This window comes from Coturnix japonica, chromosome 9 (genome assembly GCF_001577835.2).
Source record: "Coturnix japonica isolate 7356 chromosome 9, Coturnix japonica 2.1, whole genome shotgun sequence".
NCBI classification, from domain to species: domain Eukaryota; kingdom Metazoa; phylum Chordata; class Aves; order Galliformes; family Phasianidae; genus Coturnix; species Coturnix japonica.
Genome location: NC_029524.1, coordinates 8,477,363 through 8,489,451, shown reverse-complemented (window position 1 = coordinate 8,489,451; position 12,089 = coordinate 8,477,363). Strand labels below are relative to the sequence as shown.

General features: G+C 37.2%; 1 protein-coding gene across 1 annotated transcript in view; it reads left to right on the top strand.

Moving 5' to 3' along the window:
• The window catches only part of TRIP12 (thyroid hormone receptor interactor 12), a 42,392-nt gene extending 35,541 nt beyond the window's left edge, over window positions 1-6,851 (top strand). The window contains 7 exon segments of the mRNA XM_032446455.1: window positions 298-462; window positions 1,626-1,733; window positions 1,735-1,791; window positions 2,471-2,584; window positions 4,222-4,316; window positions 4,462-4,565; window positions 5,489-6,851. Coding sequence (XP_032302346.1) covers window positions 298-462; window positions 1,626-1,733; window positions 1,735-1,791; window positions 2,471-2,584; window positions 4,222-4,316; window positions 4,462-4,565; window positions 5,489-5,685 — 840 coding nt within the window. The 3' untranslated portion in view covers window positions 5,686-6,851.
• The last annotated feature ends 5,238 nt before the right edge of the window (window positions 6,852-12,089 follow it).

Below are 12,089 nucleotides of genomic sequence, written 5' to 3'. Positions count from 1 at the left end.
AGTAACTTTAAAGCAGTGACAAAAGGATGAGCAAATGCCTGCCATGAGTTGCAGTCTTTCCAGTCTTATTTCAGGGTCACTTTGGAGTCATTATTAACTGTCTGATAATTTGCTGGATGATTTAATGCATATATTCTAAGCAGTCAGTTCAGTTTGCTCAATGGCAAATATCTTGGGTACAAACACTGTTTTGGTATGTGAGATAAGTGTGAATTACTAAATAAACATAGACATCTTTCATTGTTTTATCACATTTTTAAAGACTAACAGTTTGGTACTGAATGTTTGGATTGACAGGTGGACCTTCCTCTTGGACTTCCTTTTTATAAATGGATGTTACGCCAGGAAACTTCTTTGACATCACATGACTTGTTCAGTATTGATCCAGTAGTAGCCAAATCAATATATCACCTTGAAGATATTGTAAGACAAAAGAAAAGACTTGAGCAGGACAAAACACAGGTAGGAAAGTAACTCTAGGGAAGGAAGAGTACATCTTTGCATGCATTTGGATTTTGCAGTAGACCTGTGTGTGTGTGTGATAATGCTGAGTAGTGCTGGTAATAGTGATAACTTTTATTTAAAGGAACAGTTTTAATGTTACTGTTTCAGTGGCTTGTAATTATCATAGAATTGTCTGAGTTAGAAACTTCCTTTGAAGGTCATCTCACACAACTCCCCTGCAGCAAACAGAAACATCTACAGCCAGTTCGTGCTTGATCTACTCTGGATAATAGCTTCTAACATGAGAAATTTATTATAGAATCCTTTTAACTTATTTTAACAGGTTAGAAATGGCTAAAACTGTAAGTTTGTGTAAGGTAACTTTTAGTTCACTTTGAAAAGGCCACCCAGCTTTAATATCGGGGAAAAGTAGTATTTTTTTGTACATAGATTTGGATTCATTAGCTGGTTTAATCAATCTTTCAGCCTTCCATAAAAAATACTGTATTTTTTTCCTTGCTGAAAAAGCTGTGTGGGTTCACACATGGAGTCACTTTATAGGTTATTTTACAGAAGCAGTGTTATCTTAACAGTAAGTGTTACTATGTATAGAGTGATGATGAAGATTTTTGGCACACATTCTCCTTTCTAGCATCCAATGTCAATCGATTTAGGTGTTAATAACCTAATTTGTATTCCTAATGCATCTGCTTTGTCACTAGCAAAGTTACTGCAAACCTGTGGGCCTGTATTCCTCTTCATCTCACTGTCTCACTCTTTCTTCTTGATCACTGCTTCTAATTTATCAGCAACTTAGAGAATTCTGATGGATAGAAGCTGGAAAATGTCAGTATGCATGCCAAATATGAATGCTATTCACTGTTGTAAGGAAAAAGCACAGCCAAGAGCTTTAACATGTTACACACCTTGTTCTCCTGCAGCAGTATTTCTGAATAAAAAATATGTGAGAAGTGGAAATAATTCCAGAATTGCTAGATTTATTGAGATAGTTTATTTGGTTTGTCTTGGCTTACTGTTACATATGAAAAATACAGAGGAAAGCAAGGAGTACTGTAACAGTAATATTCTTATAGAAATGGTTGAAACTGTTTTAAATCATAACTTTTTGTTTAGTTAATAAGTTGTTCTCACTAGTTTTCACTTTGAATTTTGTTTTTAAGACCAAAGAAAGTCTACAGTATGCATTGGAAGCTCTGACTATGAATGGCTGCTCAGTGGAGGATCTAGGGCTGGATTTCACACTCCCTGGATTTCCTAATACAGAGCTGAAAAAAAAGGGGAAAAGATACACCAGTCACCATCCACAATTTAGAGGAGTACCTCAGAGTATGTAGAAAGCAAAGCTGGGACTGAGTTGTTTTGTTTTTAACATTCTTCCTTACCTTAATTCCAAGCAATTTATCTCTGTATTTAAGTTCATTGTCATTTTGGCTTACAAAAGTCTCATTTATGTATAATGGATATTTACAGGTATGCTCTTTTAGATGAGCAGTATTGTAGTAAATGGTTTAATCTGAATTGTGAACTTCTGGAGTTTTAATTTCTTAAAGGAGATTTAGGTTTGCTTTAGGGTATTTTGTTGAACAGGATCAGATGAACCAGCTATTTTGAGTTCCGAGTGTCAGCTTTGTTTTTAATCAAGAATAAAAGGTGAGTTGTTTATATTTGGCCTGAATTGCATATGTAGGGTATTCTAGATATGAGGGCTGTTTGAACTCCAAATGACTTTTGCTAGTTTACAGTGGCAGGCCACATAAGAGATTCTCTGCAACTATGTTGCACTGCACCTGCACACAGGCATCAGTACAAGCTTTTGAATTAAGGCAAAGTGAGGAGGTGCTGTAGAGCAGCTCCATGAATTCATGTTCAGACACTGCTTCAACTGCACTGTCTGTATGACTAGACTTACCTGGAGTTTTTTTCTGTAGCTCTAGTCTTCTGTACAGCTGTGAACATTCTGCACTTCTTTCCATTTTCCTAAATAACTTTTGCTGTTCCTTTGCAGTTGGTTATATTCTGGGCACTGAATGAAGGTGTTGCCAGACAGTTTGATTCCTTCAGAGACGGGTTTGAATCAGTCTTCCCCCTCAGTCATCTTCAGTACTTCTATCCTGAGGAGGTTGGTAAAAAGCATTCTTTTAAGAATTTATGTATAACCTTATCACCATATGTGTATGTGCTGGCTATGTCTTAATACAAACATTTGGTGAAAAGTAGTAGAACAGTCTTTAAAATTGCATATTTAAATCTTTGAGATTTGTATTCAGTTGTTTCTATTATGAAAAATGCAGTTGTCTTGTAAGTTGAGTATATCTAGCTTTTTTCAGAAAAAGGCTTCTGTTTATATGTACTTGTTCTATATTGTTATGGAAACTAATTACTTTTATTGCAGTACCTCTTAATGACTACGAGTAAATATGTGGTTTTAAAGAACAGGATAGTTGGTCTTGATGCCTTTTTTTTTTCTACCCTATCACATTAACTTCCTTGTAAAATTCTTATGGTCTTCAAGCAGGCTGGATTGAGACACACAACTAGGGCTGTGTGGACTAGAAAAGAGAATATTGTAGCACTTTGCCTTTAGGGAATTTATTTGAAGGCTGTACTTCCAGGGCTCTGCCTGTCTTTGTCAACTCGCACCTCTGACTTCAGGAAGAAGTGCATGCTCTAAAATTTTGAGCCAAGCCTTCTGTAAAATCTTTGTTCTTGATGCTTTGCATTGTGAGGGTTTCTTCAAGCTTAGATCTGCAGCTGCTAGTAGTGATTCTTTACAACTCTTGGTACTGCTTTGAAGAAGTACTGCTGTTTTTCTCTAGCAAGTGTAAAGCTACTAACAAAGTAAGCTCTTTTTGTGACACGCCTTACACAAGCTTCTCTTTTTTATAGTACTTGTGATACATGGGATTTTGTTCTGTCATTATTTAATACCTGTTTTATGATTGAAAATTTTCAAGTGTTTGTGTTGTTCCATTGCTTATCTACAAATGCAGTTGAAAAGCAAGATGCAGGAGTAGTGTGAGTAAAGATGTCTCATCTTGAAGAGCACAAACATGGGCAATCTACATTTCTGTTGCTGTTTATTTACAGACCCTTCCTAAGAGATTATAAAGACCTTAACATAGAAGGACATCTGTAGAAGTGTTGTTTTGGTTTTAGCCTGTCAACTGCCCAAGCGCATAGAAGAAGCAGGTGCAATAAGCGGAAGTAAAACAAACAAAAACAATAACAAAAACACAAACACCACTCTTTACCCCCTCAAAAAAAAAGAACTAACTCAACAACCCTGCTGGCAGAAACACACCTAGTAATTATTACTGCTTTTTCTTTCCAAGAAGAGAGCAATTTTCTAAAAACAAACAAAAAAACTAAACAAAAGCCCTAAAGAAGTGTAAATATTCTGTTCTTCACATTCCCTAAATGTCAGCGAACTTGCAAAATACATCAAATGCTGAGGTGATTTGGCAGTTTTCAGTTCCCCAGTATAAATTATGTATTGAAAGCAGCTGTCTGCTCTAAAATATGTGCCACATTTCATGTGGTGCTGCAGAGGCAGATTCAGCAAATGAGGCTGTCCTTGGGCTTGAAGCATTGCATTCAAAAAAACTGGAGGGGGAAGCAGTTTGTGACTAACACCTCTTTGTAGCTATTGCAGAAAGTAGGAAGAATATTTTTTTTTACCACCATAGTAGCTGTTAGAACAGACATTACTAACTCTGTATTGATTTCTAAAGGGGAAATTTTCTTTAAACTTTACAGTTGGAGCAACTCTTATGTGGCAGCAAAACAGACACATGGGATGCCAAGACCTTAATGGAATGTTGCAGGCCAGATCACGGTTATACACATGACAGGTAATGTCATGTCTAATTTTAAATCTAAATATACACTTAAGCAATGGGAGTTATGAAATGTATTTGAAATATATATTGAAATAAATATTAACCTGATGTGTTTGTTTTCACTATAAACAGTTGTCTTTCTTTTTTTTCCCTTTAGTCGTGCAGTGAAGTATCTCTTTGAAATTCTCAGTAGCTTTGATAGTGAGCAGCAGAGACTGTTTCTTCAGTTTGTGACTGGTAGTCCCAGGCTGCCAGTAGGAGGTAGGTTTTGTTCTGCTGTACATGAAATCAGAGTGACTGCTGTGTTTCAGGATAAGTGGATTACTTCAGTAAAGGGGAAATAATTGCTTATTTTACAGCTTTGTATGTTTGCTGTTTCTAGTTTTTGAATTGTCTGGATAGATGCAGGCAGAATGTCATGTATTTTGCATTCAGCTCATCACTTCATTTGAGCAACTCTTGCATGGTTTCCATGAAGAATAATTCAGACTTACTTAAAGCAAAAAATTCTTAGTACCAAATTTGTTTGATAAGGGATGTGTATTTTAAGCTGTGATGACTACAAAATGACGTATTGCTTTCTGGAAATAAATGTTTTTACCTAGCAAGGGAACAATACAAGCGTAATGATAAACTTTGATTACTCCTCCTCTGAATTTCAGAATTTAGACGAAGAGGCAGTGATGGAGAACACACCTGAGGAATTCAGTTTCTTGGCTAGGGATCATTAGAAGATACCTTTTGCCACCCTTTTGGCTGAAAGTTTTGCAAGTAAAAACAATTTGTATCTTAAATTCTCCGCCTTTTCTAGTTAAAGGAAGAATTTGTTACATAAAAGTTGATTTAAAAGAAAAAGTTTTTTAGGAAGGACGGTGTAGACAGGATTGAGGGTTACAAGTACAAAAGCTTTAGCTGGAGAAAATGAGATACAACAGTCATAACTTCTGGTAATCTGAGGAACAGCATATAGAAATAACATGTAGTGTTTTTAACAGATAAATAGAGGCATCTCATTTCTTTCTTCCCCAAATAATGCTGGGAAGCTAATCTACAGAAAGGATTTTTGGCTCACTCTATGGACTTGTTAAGCCATATACTACACTTCTAGAAGCACAGACTGAGAACTCAGTGGTAAGATCTGTGCTTCTGTCACTGTCGTTCTGAATCTCTTCTCTTGTTAACAGGCTTTCGAAGTTTGAATCCTCCACTGACAATTGTACGGAAGACATTTGAGTCTACAGAGAATCCAGATGACTTCTTACCCTCAGTAATGACCTGTGTGAACTATCTCAAATTACCGGACTATTCAACTATTGAGATAATGCGTGAAAAACTCTTGATAGCTGCAAGAGAAGGGCAGCAGTCATTCCATCTTTCCTGATCACAATGAAAAATGCAATGTCTGCCTGTTACAGCAAAAGAGAAACTCATGATTCTTTTCTAAATATATCACCTGATTCAAGGAAACGTGTTACGCCTTCTTGTTGTAGAAAAACGGCTTGCAGATTATAAACAAAGACACTTGGTTGGTATTCATTAAAGGCCCCTATGGACTTAAAATGTTCAGGCCCTAAAAAGTTGTTGTGACGAGGTTTCTTTAGCAAGTTCTTGTTTAAATTATCATTTATTTGACGAGTGAAGTTTTTAACTTGCTTTGCTGTGTGAAATTTAAAAAGGGATGTTTTTCCAGGCTGGAACAATAAATGTCGCTGTGCAGTTTAATACTGGGCTGTGTGTATCCATCTAGCTGAAGTCTGAAATTTTTCCTCCAAAGACAACTTTTGTACATAAGTACAGAAATTAAAATACACCATGTATTTGACAAATCTAGTTTAGTAGACTAGTTCTGTGTACCCTCACCTGCCTCTAATTTTACCCATCCTCATGTATTGTCTGATGTGCAATTCACTTGGTTCTTTTGTGTGCAACATTCGACAATTGTTACGTTTTGGTTCGCGTGAGCATTTAATTGCTCCATGCCTCTTTCTCTGATTAAGATAATTTAAATTTTACTGAAATCAAATATATATTGTCAATATAATTCAGCCTTTGTAACTAGGTAGAACCTTTCTTATAGCATAGTTTACTGTAGTGGTAGGATATACTGGTGGAAGTCTTCACCAGTCGGCGCTCTAGAGCTGTTTACACAGTGATTCAGGCAGCGGAGGCCTCTTACTAGAGGCTGGGAGGAATTTCATGTAGTTCAAGTCCCAACAGTTTGGGCTGGCCAGTGTGTATTGTGGTAAGGCCAGAGCATTTTGAATTGATGTAAAGCTTTTTTAAAAGACAAATTAATTGTTTAATTCCCTGTTTGAGTAAACAGTTTTCTTGTTCTTGATCTCAGTTCTGGGTTACTTTTGTAGTTTATTTTTCTCCCCTCAGCGCTAGCTTGGATCAAACAGTTCAGCCTTTGTCTTTTGACACAGATAAAGCACCTGTAAGCAATGCTCTGTCCAACTGTTTTCTGTGCTGATTTCTCAAATCTGCAATAATTTACTTCATCAGGTTAATGTTTTTACCTGAGTATAAATAAAAAAGTTTGCTTCACCTTTTTGTTCATAGTTTTGTACTGTATGCATAAAGTTCAATTGTGTAAATTACTGTAATATGCAAGTGAATCATCCTGAACCTACTCGGCTAACAGCCTGCAACCTGGGGATGATTTGCTGTTAAAACAAGACCTTTTAAGACCTCCAACTTAGAGGGAAATTATTTTTCCTGTTTCTGGGTTCAAAACATGGGCGACTACATATCATCCTGCGATGCGCCTGCTATGTAGCCCATCTCTATGAAATACGATAGTTCATTACTTTTATTCAACTTTGAGAAATCAAAATTAATTTCAGTGCTTAGCAATTGTTAAGTTCTGGTTAATCAGGCTAGCATTTCCCCTGAGCTAACAATACCGAGTTTTCTTTTATCTAGCTGAAGAACTTGTACTTTCAGAATATGTATCTCAATCCATGTAATGGACATTCTTACAGTGAACATTCACAGAATTACATGTAGTTGCTCGTACCAGCGCAACTGAAATGTAATGCAAATCCGTCATGGGCGTGAGTAGAATGTGAAATCCTTGCACAAGGAACATAACTGAACACTTTCTTCTATGGTATTAAAACTGAAAGAAGGCGCTTCCCACTGTTCATACACTGGTAGTGCGCAGTGCGGCGTAGTCTTCATAAAACTTCAAGGCAGTGTTTAAACTATGGACTGGTGTTTAAATTGTTCTGATAACTTGATCAAACTGAGCACAAAGAAGTGTTTATAGTGTGTGGATAGCAATTTGTTCATTTTTTAAGGTTCTATATTTTAAAAAAAACTGACTTTTGTGTAAAAAAAAAAAAAAAAGCTAATATTTTGTATTAAAATATCATGTGTATTGATATTTTTTTACCCCTGTTGTCTCCCTCTAGAATCTGGCTTCCATTGATTTTCAGGTGTTTTCAAATTTGATATAATGCCACTTGTGTAACCCTGTTTCACTGGGAAAATAAGTTGTTGGTTGCCTGTTTTAAAAGGAAGGAGGAAAAAATAGTACCTCTGATGGCAAGTGATTGATGTTGTTGTCTTGGCTGTCATTTGCAGTACTGGCCTGAAAATAAATGTAAACCCCTTTAGGTGATACTTTCTTCCCACTGCTAGGGCAGCTTCTAGTGCACTGGCAGAGAGTGGTCTGTCTTTAAAGGTAGTAGGCTATAAGAATGGATTGAAGAGAGTTAGGTTGCATGGTTGCATTACTTGTGAGTGGAGATGTCATAACTGAGAGTGGAGATCCAGCAGCGGGGTGGGGCAGGATGTTGCATGTTGCCTCTTTTCAGGATCTTCCAAGGGAGAATTTTGCTAAAATGAGCTGTAGATGTGCTGTGCTGCCTGCTATGGACTGTAGCCTCAGAAGAATGTGCCGTCGGTTTAGGAATGAGCTGGTTTTTGTACCTCTGTCTTACTTATAAGAATTGAGCTTTTCTCTTAGAGTGGTAAAATTCAACTGGTTTTGGAGAACAGTATTGGTTACAGAGCTGGATGAGTTTCACACCCTTCAGAATGATTTTATTGCTGCTGTCATCAGTTCACGAGGGAAGTGCCACACGAGCACTGACGGCTAATGTTGAGCAGTGTTTTCTTTTTGTAAGCAACATTTAATTAGTGCTATGTCTAAATTCAGTAAGTTATAAATAAATAAATAAATCCATAAAATAGTACAAGATTAGCTCAGAGCATGACTAAAATTCCCATGCCTGGTATCAATCTTATCAGATGGTACAACTTCACATGCAGACTGCTTGGATGTTGTAATTGGTGAGGAGCTCCCTTCAAAAGAAACCTTCCACCACGTCTTTCTCCATTATGAGCTTTCTTCAGCTACAAAGGTGGGTGCCTTGATTGTGATTGCTGACACTCCAAGTACCTGGGTCACTTGTGGCCAATTCTCCAGCAGAGACAGGAGGTAGGTATGTCAGTCACCTGTGGAGTTCCTGTCCCACCTGTTCTCAGCAACCTGTCTTCAAATACATAACAACAGTTCCCATCCTGTAGGAAAAAAAAAGTTTTCTCAAGTTGAATCGGGAAAGGAAAAGTCAGATTTGCTGACATACTGCAATAAAAGGTTTCAAGAGGAAAAAGGTCTTACTGCTAATGGAGCCTTTGTAAGGCCCAGATTTTTGGGGCTTTTTTTTTTGGTTCTCTTTTCTAGTTTCTTGAAGGCTTGAGCTGCACAACCTCTGTGCTATGCTGACTGAGTTGTAGAGCAAGTTCTTGCTATGGTGTTAGAAGGAATGTGCTTCCAGGTTAAAAAAATAGAAAAAGATTCCAATTGAATTCCAATTCCTTCATGAAGCCAGCATTTCCCACAGCCCCATTCTCTGCAGTGTATTTCTCATATAGCAGTATTTAATCTTTGTCCTCATTTGGTGGTTTATTATGCTTAATTTACTAATATTACTAATGACTCGGGTGTCACATTTGTTATCTCTTGGGCATGCAAAGAAGCAAGCCTTATTTAGCAATGCTAAAAGCACAAATGCTATTCAAAAAGAGATGGACGAAGGATGGCAGTGAAGTTATTCAACAACAAAATTATTCCAGCTTTAGTAACACTGAATTCTGAGACCAAGCTTCCAATATAAGGCCAGCAATGTCACCTTTTTCTAGTAGGTCAGAAATGAGAGATAAAGGGATTGACTAGATGGAGAGCAACTGCTGAAAAGGGTTGAATTCAGGTCAGCAGTGTGCCCTAGCAGCAAAGAAAGGCAATAGCGTCCTGTGCTGTGCTAACAGGAGAACAGCTGCTGGATTGAGAGAAGGGATTATCCCCCTCTTTTCCTCAGACCCGGAGGTTTTGTGCGGCCTTCATCCCTGGGCTTTTAAAGACCCAACTGGATAAATCTGTTTTGCTAAAACGTGTTGCGGTTTTAAAGTTATCTGACTGTATTTGGAACTTAAAAATGTATGCATGCATGTAACCAAGAATCTGAAAGAAGCTGATACTCATCAGAAAGTCTCGCTCTGTTTTGTGCTGCATCAGAATCCTATCAACTTATGTTCAATAGAACAAATGTATATGCAGAGAGAAGATTTCTAAGTTTTCCAATTAAAATGAAGGGAAATAACTAAGGTCTCTGCAGCTGCAAATTGTAATTTTCAGCTTTGTAAGACTCCAACAGATAATTACAGGTCTTAACTGTGATTGTAAGAGTAGTAAAATGAAGCTGAAAGGGTTTAACTTCCAGAAGTTTATTCTGACATCTTAGTTGTCTTCAGCACTCAGTGATATTTACTGGTGTCCAGGAGTGGTTCTGGCTCAGAGTTTCTCTGTCACAGCAGGTAGTTGTCACCTCCAGCTCCTTCCAGAATAAGTAGTTAAAATGATTTCACAGCAATTATGGAGATGCCATAATTCCACATACAGGATTTTCTAGAAAGAACAGATTCCGCAGGCATTGACAGAAAGTAACATCTTGAACTTGCCTGAAAATTGAAAGATTGGGTAAAATTAGGAATGTGCAATGCGAATGACCAGAAAATTTCTGTTCCCTGGATGTAATTTGGGTAGGTAGAATATAACATTAATGCTTTATGCTTATGGTGGTGCTCCAGGTATCTTGTGATGTATAATTTATCTCCTGCTTTGTAGTGTTACTGGCTAACTTTTGGCAATATCCTCCTGCAAAATACATCTAACAAAAGGTTATCATGTGGTTTACAGAGTTTTAGCTTTGATCCTGTGGGAAAAGAGTTTCAAATGCACATTTTTATTTTTATTTTTTTTCTGAGGGCACTGTACATTGCAGCTCTCAATAGTATTAGATACTGGTTTTGACAGCGGTGGGATGCCTGATTTTGAGTTAACATAGCGTTAGCAGCTAGAGCTGAGAAGATCATGTAAGATTTCCCTTTGTATTGATAGATGGTTGGATCTCTGCTAATACAAAATTGATTATGGTTAGAACAACAGCTTATTATAGTAAGAACACGTATGCTTCATGACGAGACAAAATTGGCCCTTGCAGATGGTTCCTGTCTCAGGTAGTTTCTGACAGCGCTGATCTTGTGAAATACTATATTTACTTCTTTTGAAAACACGGCTGGGTAACGTACAAGAGCAATTACTAAACAGAACAGGCAGTGTTACAACCAGTCCTTCAACTTGAATGGAGTGGAAGCACCATTAGTAGTAGTAGAATAAACTAAAATGCTACCGGTTTCATATAGCTATGGTTCTTGTCTTCTGTTGGCACTGTTATCACTGCAGTGTTCATTTTGCTACAGCTACCATCCCATTTTTGGTTTTCTATTCATATTCTTTCACAGCTCTTTTTTTTTTTTTTAATTTTTTTTATTTTTTTTAGTAATCTTGCACACAAGCACATTGAACTGCAACCTCCATTCTACTGATTTATTTGCTTTATTTCTCTGCACTGGAGAAGGCTATTCCTGCCCAAATGCCAATCTGTGTCTAACACCACTTGTGTCCAGATGTTCAATACCACTAAGTCCAAAATAACGCTTTTAACCACACTTCTGGACGTTTTATTTATTTTAATACAACAATCCTTTCTGCCAGCATGGCCTCAAAAACAACTTCATTCATAATGGCTCTAAATACGATGATGTTTTTTGCTTAGTGGGCTGCTTTGATCTACATACCTTTTTCAATGGACGTACAGCCGTTATGTGATTGGTATTTTTGTTTAGCTTCATTTTCCTAACTGGTCAAGACATTCACAATTGCTTTTTCACCATTAAAGGACAGACATACAACTCATTTTTAGTCCATGGCTTCGCTTGTGTTAACAGTCTCCTTTCTGTATGTATCTTTCTTTTCTTCACCACAGAGTTCTCCCACAGTGAACCTGGGCTGGCAGCTCTCGTTTCTGGTTGTGTTAATGCCTTTCTTTATGTTGCAGATCCCCTGAACAACTGATATTTAAATAAAGCAAACATTGCTTTTCATAGCAGTAAAGTACATACATTTAAAACTTTGTCTCCATTCGGAGCCTTAAACACACGAACATCAACCAGAATAAGTTCCATTCTGAAGCACTTTGTTGTGCAACCTGAGAAGTCATTGAGCGCTGTGGGCTTCTCTGTGCATTTCAGTGCTTTGGAAAATGGAGCTGTGGGTCATTCAAGGGAATCGCTAAGGTTGGAAAAGACCCCTAAGATCATCTAGTCCTATCAGGTACTGTTTGCAAAGCTTTAACACTAACACTCATCTAAATAGCAACTAATTTAAATAAATATTTAATATTTATTTAATATTTAAATAAAGAGCAACCTAACTAA